Source organism: Ambystoma mexicanum, chromosome 8 (genome assembly GCF_040938575.1).
Source record: "Ambystoma mexicanum isolate Mex_15411 chromosome 8, UKY_AmexF1_1, whole genome shotgun sequence".
Classification (NCBI taxonomy): domain Eukaryota; kingdom Metazoa; phylum Chordata; class Amphibia; order Caudata; family Ambystomatidae; genus Ambystoma; species Ambystoma mexicanum.
In genome coordinates, this window is record NC_090929.1 from 1258873253 (window position 1) to 1258893408 (window position 20156).

The 20156-nt window shown below is 45.9% G+C and overlaps 1 protein-coding gene across 4 annotated transcripts in view; it reads left to right on the top strand.

Annotated features, from left to right (window-relative positions):
- Positions 1 to 20156, top strand: part of CPEB3 (cytoplasmic polyadenylation element binding protein 3) — a 1717782-nt gene that overhangs the window by 1379936 nt on the left and 317690 nt on the right. For all 4 annotated transcript variants that reach the window (XM_069611374.1, XM_069611377.1, XM_069611376.1 and 1 more), the window contains exon 9: positions 17584 to 17698. In XM_069611374.1, coding sequence (XP_069467475.1) covers positions 17584 to 17698 — 115 coding nt within the window. The remainder of the gene's footprint in view (positions 1 to 17583; positions 17699 to 20156) is intronic.

Here is a 20156-nt window from a genome sequence, read left to right on the forward strand (position 1 = left end):
CCATTCACACAGCCTGGCTGTCAATCACACAGCAGGGGGGTTGTCCCGCCTAGACAACAACCTCAGCCAATCAACACAAAGTGCGACTTGGGTCCCCAGGGAGACCCTGTGCAGGGGGTGACTAAACCCCTCCCTCACATTCAGCCGACCTAGACACCCAGACACCCAAGCAGGGAGAACAAGGAAACGAAACCTGGTTTGGCGTGAAAAGCAAACAACAAGAAAGACCTTTCCAACACGGAATGGTGACAAACGACGCTAGGACCCAAAATAAAAATGATATGGGGTAGCGGGTTTTATGTTCACGTCTGTCTCCACAGCCATAATACTAACATGGGAATCCGTGTAAAAATGATAGTTACCACTGCCTCCAGCCATGTCGAGTCGGGAAGGGGGACACAAAGTGCCCCTTGAGGTACAGAAGGACAGGGGAAAGATATTCCCCTCCAGTACTCCATTGTAAGATGGTTGGTACTGGATCTGTATTTAAAAGGACTAGTAAAGCCAATGGTGACATGTTTCTGGGGGACAGTAGTCATCCCCAGAAATGGAGTTCACAAGGGAAGCCTAAATGACACCCCTGTGTCACTGCACTAAAGGTGCTGTGTGACACAGAAGTAAAAATACGATGCCTACGGAGTTGGTGACACTCCATAGCCCATGAGCACAAAAAGTACAAGACACATAATAAAATACACTGTAAGAGTGGGAAAAAAGGCTCACACTCTTACCAGGTGGAAAAAATAAACCCCAGAAATCCAGCAAAGCTGCTGAGGGACTCACTAGGTAAGGGAAATTAGCCATAAATGAGAATTTTCCCTAACAGGCACTTTCGTTGTTTTAGTTTAAACCATAGCAGGTCTCCATTTACGATATCAAAAGCATGGGCAAGGTCGATAAATGCAAGGTAGATTTTACTTCCTTGCCTAATCGCCTCAATTTTTAAAACATTGATCAGTAAGAGGTTTAAGCCACAACCCACGCCTTTTACAAAGCCAGTTTGTCTTCAATCAAATGACATGGTGTTCTTCGCCCATTGTTCTAGTCGCCGCTGTATTTGGGTAGCAAAAATGTTTCCAAGCACATCAAGAAGGGCAATTGACTGATAATTTTTAGGTTCTTTTCTTAAGCCCTTTTTAAAAATTGGAACAACAATTGCGCTCTTCCATGAGTTTGGTATTGTCCGTTGTTTCAGTATGATTTTGAATAATGCAGTGCAGAAACTTGCCCATGCCACTGGGTTTTCTTTGAGGATTTTGTTGGTTAACCCATCGGGCCCCGGTGTTCTCGATGAACACATTTTCTGTATGTTATTTACAATGTCTTCATATTTCATTACAATGTCCCATTATTGCGTTTGAGGAAGAAACGGATACTTATCTCTTCCCTGATTTTTAGATAACTCAGTGTAATGTGATGTCCATTGTCTTTCGGACACCATATTGCATATAAAAGCTTTTTGCGGGGCTTCAAGCTCATTAATTGTCCTCCATAATTCTCTTGATGTTTTTTGTGCCAAGGGATTGATCATGTGTTCTACATCTCTGTTCCATTTCACATTTATGTGCAATTAGCCCGTTTTTGTACTTCTGCTTGGCTATCTTTTTTTCTCTGATAGCCCTCGCTAAGGTAGTATTTTGCCTGATGAATCAAATTTCTTTACGTAGATTTTTTTTTTAAGGGTTTCTAAGTCAAATACATGTCGAAGCCCTTTCTGCTTGAGTTTCCTTTGTTGACTACGTATCGTTCTAACAGTGGGCCATATTCTTGCAAGTTATGGGAAATGGAATTAATTCTATTTTGAAGCTCTTCTGTGATACTGTTCACTTGACTTGTGTTTATTCTTAATACCAACACCAACACCTTTTTGTTTGGCATGATCTCAAATGTGAGTTTGACCAGATATGGTTGCTCTGAGACATATTAATGACATGCAGGTAGCGGACTTTGCTACTGATTTGCTCTGAAACAAAGAAGTAATCCAGTACAGATTTTTGGCCATTTCTACTCCACGTTGCTTTCGCTGGGACATCTCCTATGGTGTTGCCATTCATTAATATTATTTCTCTAGCCGCCAGTTCATCTATCCATTGTGCCGCAAACTTTTTTTTAATTTCTCTTGGCCTTCAGATTTTTCCATTGAATGAATTTGAGATTAAAATCACCACAGTGAAGCAAGTTTGGACACGATTCAGTAGACATGATATTAATTATTTCGAAGATTTCATCTGCAAAGGAGGCCAAACCAACCGCCTTTTGGTTCCAATATACATGTATTATGTGAACCATAATTCTGCCTGAATTAGTTTGTTTTACCATTTCAATTGAGGTCACTTGTATATATTCTGAGTGATTTTGTGATTTTTTTTTTTCAATCCGAAAGCCACTTGATTTTTTGATTAGGGTTGACAGCCCAGCCATCGGACGCTCCCTTGTTCCTTTAATGGCCTGATTTATACTTATCTCGTAGCCTTCAACGAGGGGGGTCTCAACTAACCAAGTTTCTTGGAAACAACTGATGTGAAGGACATCAACTTCCCAACACCAACAGCTCTCCAGACGTTAGGTTAAATAAATAGCTGAATCCCCTGGTGTTCCAAGATCCTATTTCAATTACCGATTTCAGTGCCTTAGATGGACGTTAACTTTGATTGTCGCCCCCTAGGACACCAAGTAAAACCAAGCCCAATCATCATCTCTCATCGGTTGATCATCTTTACTTCTTGACTCATCTTGTAATTTTTTATTTTATCTTGTTGATTCTCGGATGCTGCATCATGATTTAACGGCTTTAAGCCTTAAGACTTTAAGCTTTTTACACCTCTCCTCAGTGTAGGACTTCTAGGTGAGGAGGACCGAGAGGCTCTTCTTATAGGCCTCACATATAGTTGATCTTTCAAATGATTGTGTGTGGCCAAGTGAGGTGTTGCTAACTCGTTTTAAACTTTCTTAACTCATGTTAGGTCAAATCCCAAGGGGTTTAAAAATGATGCAGCGTTTATAAGCATGTCATAGATCAATTGTGATTGGATGTGTAGCCGCACACGGTCATGCGAATGTTCCTCTATAAAATCTACGGTTTTAATGTCCTCCGAAAATATTGTTCTTGAGATTGGTATGTGATGGAGAAGCCTCATGACGTTTTTTCTATTTAGAATTAAACTGTCTTTGATGGATGAAATGTGTTCCAGTAGTAGCCAATAATTTGTGGTAATGATCTTTTTAATTTCATTTGTGTTCTCAACCCGTAAGTGGGAAGCATTTCTTTTTTCCACATCCCGGCTCCTGAGTCCTTTATTTTGCTCATTCATCTTTTCACCATGTTTTTCAAGGGGGCCCTCATTGGCTTTCACTCTTTCTCTATTCTTTACATTTACATCCTGCCCATTTGGAGTCACTGTTCGACCTTGCTTCGGTAGGAGCTCTAATAATAGGTTTTGTGCTACGAGCCAATCTCTTTTCTCAGCAATAGTCATACATTTCCCACGCTCTGTTTAATTTCTTTTCATCTCTTCCTCCTTGTGTAGTGAAGTTGATCTCGTAGCAGGTATGATTTCACATTTACAAAGAGTTTTTGCTTCAGTTTCTGGCTTACCTTTTGGTGAATCTTCCTCTGAATCTAGGCATATTGCTTCTCATATTTCAGAGTTAATGTCCTCTTCTTCCACTTCATCACTTTCATAAATTGACATGTTTAACATTTCTCTCATTAGTTCCTCATCTTTTGCTTTTTGGGGGTCAATTCCATGTGTTTCAGTAGACTTTGGTTTTGCTTGTGTTTTTCCATCACCGCTTGATGTTATTTTTGGCACAATTATTCTAGAAGCTTTTTGAATTGATGTTTGTATTGTCTCATTTAATGATTTTTTTTTTTGTCAAAATCTTTTTATTGAAACATCAATTCACATTGAGATCTTAACAATATAAACAGTGGCAAGGATATTTGAATACAGTTCAACAATTCATTAACATTCACCAGCTTAAGAACCTCAACGAGTGCCGCTGAGACCAATTAATTTTACAGTGGGTTGACATTTGATTTTAACCATTATAGTTTCATTTGTGACATCACAGTTACTCTCGGGGATGTATTGTTGCAATTGTATGTAAAGTAAGAAAGGAAAAGAAAAAAAAAAGGAAAGTACACAACTCATTTTTCACCTGCTCCCCCCATAGTCCGGGTATTACCCTTATTGTCCGGTACCCTCCTGCCGTTCTGGTGCCAGGCCAGCTATGTCCCCTATGTACACTGAATCTCTCAGGGCTGGAGAAGCCATTTGATCAGTCTTGGTTGAAAGAACATATGTTCCTTTTCTTCTACATGGTCTAGAAATGGGCCCCAAATTTGTCGGAATTTGTCTGTACGGTTCAGTAATGTGGCTGTTAGCTTCTCCATTCCCAAGAGTTCCCAGACCTTGACCCACCATTGTGTTATATGGGGGTCCTCAGGTTCTTTCCAGGAGCGTGCACGCGTAAGGCAGGCTGCCATAAGTAGTTGAGTGATGAGCTGCGCTCTGGGGCCAGATTGTGGGTATGAACCGTCCTCAGGGGAGTCACCCAACACCATCACTATCGGGTCCATGAGAAGGAGGGATCCACAGATGTCTTTGATTTTGGAGCGGACCTCCAACCGGAAAGATTGAATAGTCGGGCAGTGCCACCACATGTGTCCTAAGTCCCCTTTTGCCCCACAACCGTGGCAACAAGTGTCGGGGTAGTCTACATTCATAGCGTTTAGTCTCTGTGGTGTGAAATACCATCTATAGCATATTTTAAGTGCACATTCCCTCACCGTCGTGCATCTGGAGGACTTGTGTGCTCTGGGCCAGATTCTCCGCCATAACTCAGGAGCAATCTCCTTCCCCAGCTCTTTCCCCCAAGCTACCATGTACGGCAATTCCTCCTCCTCTGGGGCTATTTCTGTGAGACGGTATCACGTAGCTACATTATGGGAGCGTTGAACTTCTACCGCAGTTAGTTCTAAGCCTATAGGGGGCCTGATGGCTGCTTTTTTAACTAACGGGTTGGTGATCCAGTTTCTAAGTTGGATGTATTTAAACCTTTCAGATTCTGGGAGATTAAATTTCTCCTTGCATTGAACAAATGTTAAGGGGACACCGTCGGCGTATGTCTCGTGCAGCCTCAAGGTTTTAGTTCCCGACCAGTTATGGTAAGATCTAGGGTGAAGCCCCGGGGTGAAGACAGGGTTTTGTGTGATTGGGGTCATAGGGCACAGACCCGGAGTCAATCCTCTAACGGTGAGCTGTCTGTCCCAGCATCTGAGTGAGGCGCTTGTGGTTGGGAGAAGTGGTAGTTGTGAGGCTCGCGTTTCCCGCGGCAGGAAAGGAAGGTGAGAGAGGGGGGCCCCGGCGAGTGACTGCTCTAGGTCCTGCCATTTGGGGGAGTCCTCTTGGACAGCCCCGACCAGGATAGGGGCAATCTGAGATGCTCGATAGTATCTTACAATAGTGGGGAGCCCTAGGCCTCCAAGCTGCCTACTTCTGATAACGATCTTGCGCTGGATTCTGGGTGTTTTATGCTGCCAGATAAATTGGCATATCGCTTTCTGCAGGTCTTGTAGATCTCGCTCTGGAATATAAACTGGGAGCGCCTGAAATACGTAAAGGAGGTGGTGTAGTAAAGTCATTTTAACGGCTGTCATTCGCCCCAGCCATGAAATCTCCTGGTGACCCCATTTTAGTAGTGATTCCTTAGCTTCTTTAAATAGCGGGGGAATATTGGCCTTTACCAGCCCAGAGTAGCTTGCTGTTAAGTGCACTCCCAGGTATGTTATTTTGGAGGTTACCCAGCTGAGGGAGAATTTGTTCTGCAGGGCATTTAGCACCTCGGGGGTTTCGGACAAGTTCAGCCCCTTTGATTTGGCTGCGTTTATTGAGAAGCCTGAGATCTGCCTAAATCTATCTAGCAGGGCCATGAGCGGAGGGACCGAGGTCTGGGCTTCACGCAGGAAGCAGAGCACATCGTCTGCATATAAGGCAACTTTATGAGTCTGATCTTTTAATTTGAACCCTTGGATTTCAGGGTGTAGGCGGATATGTAGGGCAAGCGGTTCCATTGCAAGCGCAAATACCAGCGATGATAGGGGGCAACCCTGCCTGGTCCCTCTCCCAAGAGGTATCTGTTGGGTCCAATAGGCGTTGACTCGAACCTGGGTGGTGGGGATCTGAAAGTTGGCCAGGAACAACTTGGAGAAGGGCGGGCCAAACCCAAAGCCCTTCAGGACAGAGTGTAGATAATTCCATGACATGCTGTCAAAGGCGCGATGGGCATCCAATGACAGCCGGGAAAGAGGGGCTGATATGGAGGGGGCCAGGGCTATCAGGTCAATAGCTCTTCGGATATTGTCATGAGCCGATCGACCCTGGATGAAGCCCGTCTGGTGTCGGTCTATTAACTTAGGTAATACTTCCCCCAGACGGCGCGCTATAATTTTGCTGAAGATCTTAGCGTCAGTATTAAGCAAAGCTATGTGCCGGTAGGAGGCGCAGTCTGCCGGATCTTTTCCAGGTTTTAGTATTAAGGTGGTAAATGATTCGGCCATAGATCGAGTGACTGATCCCGAGTCCCACAGGGTATTAAATAATGTAGTTAAGTGCGGTGTGAGTTCTTTTGCAAAGGTTTTTTAGAATTTGTTTGTGAATCCATCTGGACCCGGGGCCTTCCCAATGGGGAGGGATTTGATGACCGCTTCTACTTCCTCCCCCGTTATTGGAGCTTCTAGGGAATCCTTCAGAGATCGGGGTAATTGTGGGAGCTCCGCTTTGTTTATAAACTCATTATTGAGGTCCGGATTTCCAACATGCGGGGTCGCATGTTCTGTGAAATAGTCTTCTATAATGTGAAGTTTGCCCTCCTCCGAGTATGTGCCTTTGCCTGTCCTGTCTCTCAAAAAGTCTATTCTGTTTTGTTTGGTCTGCTTTCCTATTTTGGCCGCTAATAATCTATTCGCTTTATTTCCTTGTGTGTAAAAAAATTGTTTGGTGCGCATCATGCCATAGGCCGCCCTACCCACATGATGCGCTTCCAACGCTCTCTTAGCCACCCTCAAGTCTCTTAATATACGCCGAGTGGGTTTCTTCATATGCGCCCCTTCAAGTCTGAGGACTTCCTCCTCTAATTGCTCTCGCAGCAATTTCCTGGCTCTCCCTCGTTGCGCAGCCTGATCTATTAGGTGGCCCCTGAGTACCGCTTTCGCTGCATCCCAGATAGTTCCCCAGCTCACGTCTCCCGTGTCATTTTCGCTATAATATAGCTCTATAGTTTCTCTGATGTGGGCCCGAATCATTGGGTCATCTAATAGAAAGCCGTTTAGCCTCCAGGGGGGTTTCATGGGAGGGGTGACCTGAGGGGGAGTGATAGATAACAGGACCGGGGAGTGGTCTGCTAATGCCTCTGGAAGAAGCTCAGCCTCTAACACATTTGGGATCAAAGTGTCGGCTATCATGAACATATCAAGTCTTGAGAACCCTCCATTTACTGGGGAGAAATATGTGTAATTCCTTTGGTCCTGGTGGAAATAGCTCCATACCGCGATCAGGGAATGATCTCTCAGCACAGAGGTGAGGGCCTTGAAGTTGTTCTCATCGTTTGTTGTGGAGGGTAATGTTTTGTCAACCAAGGGATTGATTACAGCGTTGAAATCCCCTCCTAGAATTACCTCCCCCTCAGCATGGTCAAATAGCACTTTAGATAGTTTCGTGAAGAAATGACTTTGATTAGAATTTGGGCCATAAATAGAGACTAGAGTGACCTTGCGGCCGTCTAACGTGGCGTTAACCAGCAGGAACCTCCCCTCCTCATCACGAAACTGTCTGTTAGATTTGAAAGAGATCCCTTTGCGCACCAAGATGGCAACCCCCCGCTTCTTCAACCCACTCGAAGCAAAAAATCTAATGGGGTCATTTCTGTCATTCAGGCGGAATTCATCAGCTGGGCACAGGTGTGTCTCTTGGAGAAACAGAAAAGAGGCATCTAAGGACTTCAATCTATGGAAGAGTGCTTTTCGCTTCAAAGGGGAATTCAGACCCTGGACATTAAGTGAGATTAATTTATAGCTAGGGGTTGCCATGATTCAGTCGCTCAGGTATCAGGGGTAATTTGAGTTTCCCGGCCATCGCCGGACAGGTGCATTTCCTTAAGTGGGGCACGGAGGAGCAACCGGGATGAGGGGCGTGCTGAACCAAATCATAATCTTCCTCTGACAACGTCAGAGAGGAACATAACATAAGGAACTCATTAAGGAACTTATAGAAAAGGTCTGTAGCATCAATTATGCTAGTTATTTCCATCAGGGATTGCAACAATCGTAGATCCCAAGGTACTTCACTCCGAATAATACTTTTGTAGGGCGCCATCCAATCCGGTGCCCAAGTCAGTTACTAATAGAAAATTTCAAAAACTCAAACTCCATTTAGACCAAGGGTTCAAGGGTAACAAGTAAATACCGTAAATAAACTGGAGTTTAACATGGAGGAGTCAATCTTCATCTGCGGCCGCAGTCTGATTGAAGGCCTCAAATGAGACCTTCAAGAAGGAGAAAAGAAAAAAGGAGGTAGAAGGAAGAGTAACATTCCTGTGCATGGGGGAGAACTTTGTTGGGAGTTATGCTCCCCGCTCTCTCAGCAGGGTCTCCCATCAGATCGTGGCTGGGATCGGGTGGTGTCCTCGCTGGATACAGATCTTCAAATGCAGGTATAGGGTTGAGCTCTCACCTACAGCCTATACAGATCTCTGCCCAACTTTTCCCTTCCGAGGATGCAGGTGAAGGGGCCCCACCGGGGGTTTTTGTTGTTTTCCTCAATTCTGATTCCTCATTCAGGGCTGATGCAGCCTCAGGTCTGCGACGGGATCTCCCTCTTCTAGGTTTCGGCGCCGGGCGAGAGGTGGGCTCATCGCCTTCCATGGGCTGTGGGTTGTGATCCACCCCATCGGGTGTCTCTTCCATCAGACTTTTCGCTTCTTCCTCAGAGGATATTGTGTAGTGTTGGTTGTTGAGTTCGAATATCAGCTTGCAGGGGAACCCCCACCGATACCGGATCCTCTGATCCCTCAACTAGGCTGTCACTCTGTGTAGGCGCCGTCTGCGAGCTAAGGTGTATGGGGCATGGTCCTGAAATAGGTGTATCTCAGTGCTCTGAAATCGAATTGAGTCTGTGTTCCTGGCTGCCGCCATGATGTCTTCTTTCTGGCGGTAGAAATGCATACGGGTGAGTACGTCTGGAGGTAAGTCTTTCCTCAGCTGAGCCGAGGAATACACGCGGTGAGTTCTGTCCAATTTTAGTTCCTCATTAGGAGGCAACTCTAGGAGGGCCCTAAAGAATGGCTCGACATATTCCGCTAGGTCCCGGTCAGGGATCTTCCGGGGGACTCCTCGCAGACGTATGTTATTACGTCTCGACCTATTCTCCAGATCAGCTTGCTTTGCCCAAATGTCCTCTAGATGTTCCGCGATGATCTTTACTCTTCCTGCCAGGGCTTCGTTATCATGGGATTATACACAGGTAACATTCTCTAGGTCATTGACTCTGGCTTCCAACCCCCCAAGATGGGGATGTAAGTTCTGCAAGTGACTGGGCCAAAGAGTCCTTGGAGGTTTTGATCTCCTTCTTGATTTCCTGGGTGGTATCTTGCTTAAAGGACTTAAACATGTTCTCCAGATCCTCCTTGGACACAGCCATATTGGTATTCGGCTCCGGGGTTAGAGCAGGGATGGTGGGTGGGACTCTTGGTTGAGGCGTCAAGTAGGCTTGAATGCTACGTGTTTTCTTCCTAGACCCAGGTTTGGGCATCCCCAGAGGTGGTATAAAAATCACTTGCTTGGGTTCGTGTGGAAATCTCAGGCCCCTGAGGAAAGAGGTATGTAAGCGCACTCAGCCCGTACTTTGTTAATAGTATGAGCTTTTGACTCGTCGTGTGCTAGCGCAGATATATTTCCGGCGGACTGCACCAGGCCACTTGGCCCCTCCCGAGGGTTCACTTTTAATAATGGCACTCTCCCCGGCTCCTCGGTTTCTCTTAGGACAGCTCTGGGCCCCCTGGTGTAATTATTCGTAGTCCCTCTACTTTCATACCTGTGTAAGTTGGTGTCCGTGTCCGTTGTCTTGGCGTCAGGGACCTGATTGGGCTCCTCACAGTATTATGTTGTCCTGATCCCTGGGAGAGGGGAACCGCTGCAAATCCGTCGGGCCGGGGGGCCAAAAGGAATCCCTCTCTCCAGAGCCTACAGGGTCAGTCTTCATAACCCCGGCACCTCGACCATAGCCCTGGTTTCAGAGCCGAGGGGCTAGCGCCGGGATGGGCTGAGGCAAATGATAGCTCGCAGCGGCCCCGAGCTGCACAGGCGGGGCCCCCTGATGATCTGTCTGTTCTGTGCCGCACCGCCCCGAGCCGCGCTCCCGGGGGGGGGGGCAGGGCAGGCAACGCCGCGTTCTTGATGGGGCTAGGGGCCGGGGGGATTCACCTGCAGAGAGGATCCGTGAGAGCCCGGTCAAGCTTTCTTGTCAGGGACCCAGAGCGCAGCTCACAGGGGACCGACCAAGCCTGCGCCGCGGTGCTGCAGAGGGCCGGAAACCCGGCAAAAGGAGCCCGTCCGCTCCAACACTCGATTGAGGGCAGCCAGAGAGCCAGCTGCGATGCAGCTTCTTGGATGGGACCTCCCTCAGGCGCCGCCGTCTCCCAGCCGAGGTGAGCAGTCTCGAGCGGGGCTCGCACGGGGACTCAGGATCGCTGCCGCAGAGTCAAGGAGGCCGTGAGCCCTCCAAACGGATTCCCCCCGCCGGAGCTCCACCACCTCGGGTGCCTTCAGGGTCCGCTCGCCTCGGACCTCGCTCCCCTGCAGGGCCCCTCCGCTGGGCTCAGCGTCGCCCCAGCCTCCAGTCCACCCTCGCTGCCGTCGGTTTATTGCTGCAGTGGGAGCCCTCCGTCAGGACCGCGACTCCGACGTGGGTTGGGTGCGAGAGACTCCCCATTAGGATTGCCGAAAAAGGCGCGCACCGCCATTTTGGGTTTCCCGGTGCCAGGATCCACGGCTCCGAAAGTGTATTAGTTACGAGTCTTCCCTCTCAAAAACTCGGCAGCAGACTCCTCGACATGTCGTTTCAGTTCGGTGTTAGTTTGGGACCGAAATTCTTCATCTGAGCGGCTTCAATCGGCTGACTTGGGCACTTCAGACCAGAGCTCAGAGGAGACACGTCCGCATGGTGTGCCGCCTGGCCACGCCCCCCACATTTGATGATTTTATGTTACGCAGAAATTTCCTTGAGTTAATGATGTGGGCATTTTTTATCTTTGATTCTTAGTTTTTTTTACTTGTGTCGATGTTTTACCTTTTGCTTTCACAGAGCTTATTTTCGTTTGGTCAAAGATGGGATAGGATTCCTGACAGTTTTGTGGCAGCGTTGCGCCTGTGGCTTCCCGAGCTGTGAAATTGCCTGTTCTTCCTTCAGCAAAATCCACGGTTGACGGCTCAGAGGATCGTGTGTCTACCATCTGACTACTTGTCATGCTTTTGCAACCTGGGCTTGTGTTCTTAGTTTCTGAGTTTACTGCTGGATTCCAAATTATTCCTTCAGCATTTTTCGAAGTAGACGGTTCAGTGGATGGTGTATCTTCCGCCAGAATAGATGGTGCACGATTTTTTGGAGGTTTGATTTTGTTTGCGTCTATGTTTTCTAGGTGTCCCAGAACATTTGAACAGAACAGTTTTTGGGATCACTTTAGCAATAATGACCTTGGCTCCGTGCACACTTTTGAGCATAAAACTATGCAAAATTAGTACTCTCTCTCTGTTTATCTTGCAATTTTTCCTCATATTTTAATTATTTGAACACAAAGTATAATTGATGGTGGCTAATGTCACACATCAGTTTTCAAGTTTCTTGAATACTCAAAACGTAAATCTTTCTACAATTTGGCATGACCTCATGCTTTACAGTACTCAATCTGAATACAATATTAAAACAAAAATACTTGAAACATTTTTATATAGTTCACATATCATGCGAAAAAATGTCACACTTTCTTCATTTTGCAGTCCATTTCCTATGGCTCAGAGAAACATTAGTCCATATATGACTTTCCTTTAGCTTCAGGGTGAATGCCCTTTTGTTCGTGGAATTCTCTAATGTACGACGCGTTTCTGGCTCTAAACGCCCTTTATCAGGTGCGGACCAATGTCTTGTTTCAATGAATTAGTTTCTGAAAATTAAATCAACATATATTTCTGATCAATACCTTCATCCATCTATTTTCAAATTATGTTTTTACAGTTTTTATATTTTTCGTGAGTATTCACGTAGACCTTGTGTACCTGTAACAATGAAGATTTTGTCTTCTTTAAAACATCTTGAACGTATCAGTTCTGCTTGTTCAATTCAGTTTGGCTCTACGCCTGCTCCCTTTCTTAAAGCGCAGTTGGCGGTTTTCTGCGTGGTGTGTTGATAAAACGAATACCGTTTGTTTTTATAACTGTCTGTTGTATGAACGTGAGTGGGTTTTGTGCTGGGAACAGTTGCTAGAACATAGCGCTGTGTCCCAGTTAAGAAACCCGGATTAGGTAATACTTAAAGCAAGTTGGCTTTTTTAAAATCTGATTTTAGTTCTCACCTTGGCGTGGCAGTCTGCCCGGGTAGCTTTTTTTTGGCCTTTTCACTCGGTCACGCCTCTTTGCCTCGGGTTGTTCGTTTTGGGCTTTCTCCTTCTGCTCGTCCCTATGCGGTTCTGGCTCTGTTAGTCCTCGCGTGTCTTCTCCTGGAAGCGGAGTATGAAGTGCTCGTATCGCCTTGAGCTTGCTTGGCTTACACGTTGTTTTTGTTTGTTGCGATGGTAACCGTGTAATGCTTAGTCCATTCTTTCTTTCTATGCATGCGGAGATATCTGATCCTATGCATTTCGCCGGGCGCCATCTTGTGGTGTCCTTGGATAATGGAATCTCTGTATCGAATTAGGTTCCTACTTTCTCGTGAAGTGTATTGACGGCACCTTATTGGGTGTGTTCAGTAGGTTCATACAACATACTTGTATTTTGTACGCAACAGTTCAATGTGATAGGAGTCGTCTAAGTTTACACTTATACTTTCTCGTAATGTTTATTGGAAATCCCTTGCCAGATGTATTCAATGGACACATTCTTCTATGATCACAGTGTGGTTGGTGGAATATTCATTTTTTCATGTTGCGTAGTTTAAAAAAAAAATGTTTTGTTTACATGTTATAGGAAACAACTTAGATCCCATTCGGTATTCATCCCATTCGGCTGCATGGAATTCAGTTTTTCTATCCAGTATGTTTCTTTCTGTAACAGCATTTTGTTGTTTCCCCCTCTCCTTGGTACTTTTATTTGTTCAAGAATAATTAACCTTATCTGGGCAATGTTGTCTTTCTTTTTTGAAATGTTGTGATACTGGAGATTTGATGGCTCCAGTCCTTATGTTTGACTTGTGTTCAGACCATTTGCTCTTTGGTCTTCCCCAATTTTTCGATTCCGTCCTGGGATTGACGCAGTTTCCTTAGGGCTGTTCCATGAAACTACATCAATATCGTTAAAGCTTACAGTTCTGCCTTGCTTCTCAGTGCAAGTGTATTCATTTGACTGGGCTCCACATGTTTTGTCTGTATCGCATTTGGACATAATTATTCCTTTATCATATTTGCTTTGTTTTAAAGTGATTAAGGCTTCTTTCGCCACTTCTCCAAGGAGTGGTTTGTCCTCAGAGTTATTTCTTAGCTGATCTCTTAGAAGATTCATTGTGGTTTCCACATTTTGATTCCCCCTTAGCATAAATGATATCAGGATGTCTGTTTCACGTTCCAGGTTAACCAGCTTTGAATTCATCAATGCGCTGAAGGTAATTTGATCTTTGAAACGTTCATTTAGATGTTCGTACATTTTAAGGAAGTGTCACACTACTAAAGTTACCGTGGACATTATGTTGGGAATAAGATCTTTTACTGCATGATCAAACTGTGTTTTAAATCCCTGGTTTACTGCATTTGTTACAACGTTAGAGCTTGTTTGTATGCTCTTGATGTGAGGGTACTCGTATTCCTTTTCCAAAGGATCTGATGAGGTCTCATCACTAGAGCTGGTTTCTAGATCTTGTTTTTGCTGTTGCCTTCCCTTCTAAGATTTTTCCTTAATTGGTTTTTGTGTGACCCTTTTTTTTACTCGAACTTGTGAGCAGCTAATATCCGATGACTCACTTAGAGCGACTCTCAAGCGTTTAGATGTTTTTTTGCCCAAGATGACAGTTCCTTTGCTGACGGTGCCCTCTTCTTGATGGTTTTCCCACCATACCTGATCAACGTCGTTCACACCGGTATCAGCTGGTTGTAAACTTGTGCAAGCTGCACTATTGCTAATTTTAACATTTATCTGTGTCAGATCTCTCAATAGTTTGTCAGCAACTGCTAATGAATTGCGCCGTGGGTTTAGTGAATGATTCTCAACGTCATTTCTGTTATGTGAAGTGTTTGGCTCCACTGGCGTCTCCAGATCTAATCGTCAGCGAACTTGATTATAAGTCTCTGTGGGTTTATTAGGCAGCTGTGTCTCACCAGCTACATGGTTCTTTTTAACAAGGGATTCATTGTTTCTGATATTTGCACAATGTTCTTGTCACTACAGAGTTTGTTGTTGGAAAGCAAAGTGGTTGCTGTTGATATGTACAATCCTGTAAGTAGGTGGAGTAATTATCATTGTAGGCCCAATCATCACAGACCATGGCATTTGCCGTTGATATGCCTTTTTGTGCCAGTTGCCCACCGGCAAAAACTTCCAGCTCATATAGGGCAATGAGGGCTTTACGCTGCTCTTCATAATTCCGTTTGTCAACATCCAACATGCCGGGCAGTACGTACGCGTCAGCCAGCAGATTATTCATTACAGGCAGCGAGGACCTGAAAGTAGCTTTGTCTCTGTACGATTCGTGTGATTTTCGGGCAAAGGCTTCATTTGCGTCAACCTGTATTTTTTTGATTGATTTATGAGTATGCTTAGTACAAGGCTCTGCCTCTATGCCTGCAGCGCGCCAAGCTAGGACCCATAGCATTGGGATTACAGCACCACTTGCCGCACCCAAATCATTTCCCATAATGGGTTTTTTGTTCATTTCATTATCCTGATTTGCGCTGCATGATGAATTATCAGCTACTGGTTCTATGTTGATTGCAGATGTTTTTGCGACTGGGGAACTAACTAACACTTCACGTGTGCTAAGTGAGGGTGTTGCCAAGGAGTTTAAAGGTAAAGACGTTGAGTCAACATGGGGGGTGAGCCCTTAAAGGCATCCGTTTATCCGCTTGTTTTTTTAGGTGTTTTGTAACACGGCTCTTCCCAACCCCCACATTGTATACATAATCAGCACTTACTTGATCACTTCCAGACCGGTCCGCTGTATCACAGGAGGTCCAGACTGGCAGCACGGATTTCCAGTGCCACATTTGCAGCCTCGTCTGGGGTGGCAAGGGCAGCACAGAGTCCCGTTGTTGCCCCATATCATATGTGCGAGGTGAGTTTGTATTTTTTGATGAAGTCCGTTCGTGAACAGACATCCTCACAGCCCACACACCCAAACACCAAAACACACTGCGCACATTGCGCGCTCCGTGTGTGTAGCAGTTTTTGAGCACCACCTCCTGACAGGCTCAGTGCAAGTGAAGAGAGACTCACGTTGAATTCAAAGAACAGACTGCAAGCGTTTCTCTCCAGACTCCAACACACCAAAGCACACTGCGCACACCCTATTTAACCTTACTTGGTCCACTTAATATGATATAATCAGTCTGCTCACCTGAATCTTGCAGAATCATGAGGCTAGCAGATTTTACATATCCCCCTTCTATATGGATAAAACTGTTATGTCCCCTCAGATTTGAGCATACAGTTTTATATTTGCACAGTGTGAGTATAATATTGGTTGTATACTATAGACATATTTGACCTGACATTTCATCATTGATATCTTGTGTATTTAAGGATATGAGTTGAGTTAACTTTCTAAGACCATCTTTGTTTCACAAAATTCTTGTTGACCTAATTTATGATGTGGTATACTAGCTATTATACCCCAGGGGAATGACAAAGCACTCCCCCTTTGGACAATTTCCTGGATAAACCAGCTGATATGGCTCAGAAAATGAGTATAGCCCGGAAATTGGCCAATGAGGGAAGCCTAACCATTCCCTGCTACGCTGGGACAACACTCTCAGTGCGGCACTCCATCTCATCAAGGGGGTGCCACAATGACATCTGTGCTGGCAGCATCACATGTCTCTCAGCCTGGGGCCCCTCTCTTTGCCGGAGCGCTGCGCTGACAGCCATGCCCCTGCACTTTACCTTCTTAGGGTAGGGAGCAGAGGCCCATGTGCCCGCACTACTCTCCGCCTCCTTGCTGCCTGCAGTCTTCTCCAGGATGCACCTGGCTGGTGCGGCACAGCTGGATTCTAAGTCCTGCCCCTGCCTCCTCTGTACATGGTTGCCAGGAATTAGCCATGTTCCAGCAAGCACTCCATGCAGATTGCCATTTTTTACATCCCCTTTCAACCCACAAAAAGGGACATAATAGCTTTATAGACTACAGCATGGGCCATACTGGGAGCTATTGGCCTGCAAACCTTGTTAAATGCCTTTGCTGCGCTCTGGTCTTTAACTCTGCCTTCAGGGCCCATAACTCATGGTACAGCCCTCGGGCTAGGTTTATAAAGCTTAATTATGGTGTATGTCACAGACATGTTGATCATTCTATCATATAAAATGTTCTAATCATTGCCTTGGAGAACACTTAACATTGGTTTGAATAGCTTCATGCTTTCAAGACTGATTTTTCTGTGCCACATATTTGTATCAGAGCTCCAGAGTGCTTTATTGAACTCAACAAAGGCACAATGAGTTACCCTTGAATCTGTCCTGTGCTCACCTGTAGGAGGAATGCACTGGGTCAATGTGCTTATATTTCGCAATGCGTTGTATCATTTATATGAAAATCATTCTCTGTTCAAGTTGTGCCTCAGTCAGAAAGCCAACCATTCATTTTTCACTGAAGCAAAGATGGCATCATTACCTTTTTCCAGCAATAATTTTGGTTTACACGTATATTACAATTTCTGTCTGCCTGTCATATGTTTTCTCTATTATCTAATCATTTCCTTTGTGTGCATTTTTCCACATGTGTGTAATAGGGGAGATGTATTAAACACTGTATGTTAGCCCTAGATTCCTGCCATTTCAAAACACTGCTCCACGTTCACAACTCTGACCCAATCAATACACTGTTGGTTGGAACTGTATGTGAATTTGGCATGTAACAAATAGATTCAGGAACAGTGGGTGGAGCATGCAGAAGGGACTGGCATGCACCACCATTTAACAACTTTGGAACAGTTATAAAATTTAGCACACTATTGCTGTGTGTTTCTAAATGAAGGAGCAAGAATGGAAACTATACAGACAAATAAAATGTTCTTAAATCATAGGAAATACTTTCTAATGATTTGTAAAGGAGAATATTTGTACTTTCCTTGTTCTCTAGCATACAATTAGAAATGGGTGTCTTCTCTGTCTTTCAGGTTCAAATTCGGCCATGGAATTTAAGTGATAGTGACTTTGTCATGGACGGGTCTCAGCCTTTGGATCCCAGAAAAACTATCTTTGTTGGTGGAGTACCACGACCTCTCCGAGCTGGTAAGTGTGAGCAAACAAACATTACAATTTTACAGTCAGAACACAAAATGTGTAATGGGGAATAAAGAAAATATTGCAGCATAACATTTCACAGTGGCTCCTTTTCCAATGTTAATCCTCTATTTCTCATCAGTCTTTATAAGCCGTTGCATTGGAATTAGAAAAGATGACACTGATCATTGGATTTTCATTTAATAAAAATAATCATTGCTTTCCATGTTTTATGTGTGCTTTTTTCAACAAACATTCACTTTAGGGTGGAGACCTCCCATACACATAAATGGCTGCAAAATCTTGTACTCCTGGATTGGCAACTAGTTTGCTCTCCCAAGACTCAGTGCTCAGATATAAATATATTTTGTTTATGAGTTTCCCCAATGCACAAAAAATAACAGGAAGGCAGTGTGTTTTTAGGAACACAAGAACAAACTCACTCGGAGGCGTGGCTTGGCATGGTGCCGTGAGGAGTGCCTGATGCAAGCCCCTGAGGCCGATCCCGCAATCTATCCTTTGAGCCTGGGTCCAGACATGATCCTTTCCTGAAATAGACGTGGGAGAGTGTGGAGAGCACCCACACAAAATTTGGGTTACTCCGGTGGCCCCAACAGCTGTTATCCGATGAAGCCCGGGGCACAGATGGGCGGCAAAATGGCAACTGCAGCTGTGTAGTGGCAGCCCGAGACGGAGAGAGTAGAGCGCACCGCAGGAGGAGTCTGGGACCTCCACCCAGAGACATTACGTGGTGGCAGACGCAGCTATGCGACTGCCCAGCTCAATTTCAGAGGTCGTTGGGGCTTAATAATGATGGACTGTGGCGGGGTGGAACGCCTCAGAGTGCAGCCCTAGGGGTGGGCTGTCGAGTGCTGGAGCACCGGAGCCTGAGCAGGGTCAATGGTGGTCGAGCAGCCGACGCCACAGCCCACATGCAGAGGAAGCCGAGTTCGTAGAAGAGCGGTACCTGGTGTAGTTTCCGGGGATAGGAAGCAGAGTCCAGCCGGTATTATGAGCCAGAAAACGATGAGACAGGCTTGATAGCAGCGGATCCGACCCGTGAGGACCAACGGAGTGCGCGGCCTGCGTTGGGGGCCACCGACTACAGTATTGAAGGTACTCCAACTCTAAGGGGGTGGCTGTCACCCGTGTCCTACCCTGTCGACCCCAGCAACACGTAGGACCAGTGCACTTATATGTGTACAGACGGCTAGAAAAGCAGGTGATTCTGCTCGCACCACCCATACAGGAACACTGGACCCCCAACATAACCGACCGAAGTAGTTTTGGACTGGGGCCTAAGGCCCTGCTGGACTGCTGCGACATAGGCTGCCAGTGCAGTGCAGGGCATCAGAAGCGGTCGTGAGAGGAGCATCCCATGCAACGCTCTGAACATTCTGACATACAGGACTTGACAGTGCTGGTGCCCTGTTGGCCTAACTAGTGGGAGGTTTGTTAGGGGAGACTCATTGGGCTCACCTGGACTGGGATTGGGGGACAAGTGAAAATCATTTTTACTGAAGGTTACCTGTGGGCCCAGTGGCACGCACAGTGCTATACGACCAGGAACACTGAGCTGCTTTGTGCCCACGTGGAGGCACCTCTTATGGGGCCGCCCCTTCTGTGTGCCTGGTCCCTCAGGGTGGCTGCTCTTGACCAGAGGCAGGAGGTTTCCTACCCCGGCTGCCAATATTGGCATAAAGATTGGACCCTACCGCAGCTGGCACCAAAGGTCATTGGCTGGTAAACCAAAGAAAGGAAAACAAGGAGTGAAATTAAATAAGTTAAATACAAAGATGAGAGGAGTCTAAAGAAGGACCGTGTCACTGCCGCCTATTCCCCACGTGTAACCGGAGCCATATCCCTGCTTGTAACCTGGACTGGCGCAACGTTAATAGCGCCCGTAACATGGGCAGTAGTAAAGCGAACACTGGGCACACTAAACCGCCTCTGCTATACCACAGCTGCCGAATATTCAACGGACTTGCCCTCAGGCCAAAGCACTAGCTGGGCACAGCCCCGACACACATCTGGATATTTCCTAGAGGTGTGCAAGGTCAACAGCACTTGTTCCACACCACAGTGGCGTGTAAGACAGATTGGATGCCTCCGTAAGTGGCTAAACTGAGGGCCACTCAAACGACTCTGGTTAACTATGCTGGAAGCCCGGGACGATCACCTGGGGCGGGTATGTCATCACTGCAGGCAAAAGAAGGGGACGCCATGGAGATGCACAATCAGGTGATGTGTAGGCCATTGCAGATTTGAAGGCCACACTAGGCACTCAAATTGAAGCCCTCAAGATAGACATGGGTCTACTACACCAGGATGTCAAGAACCTGGCTGAAAGAACTACATTTTTGGAAACTCAGGTGAAAGAAAATACTGCGGAGCGCCTAGTAACAAGCACTAATGTCCATATCCTGCAGCAGAAAGTCGGCCTACTTTTTTTGAAATTAAGGTTGAG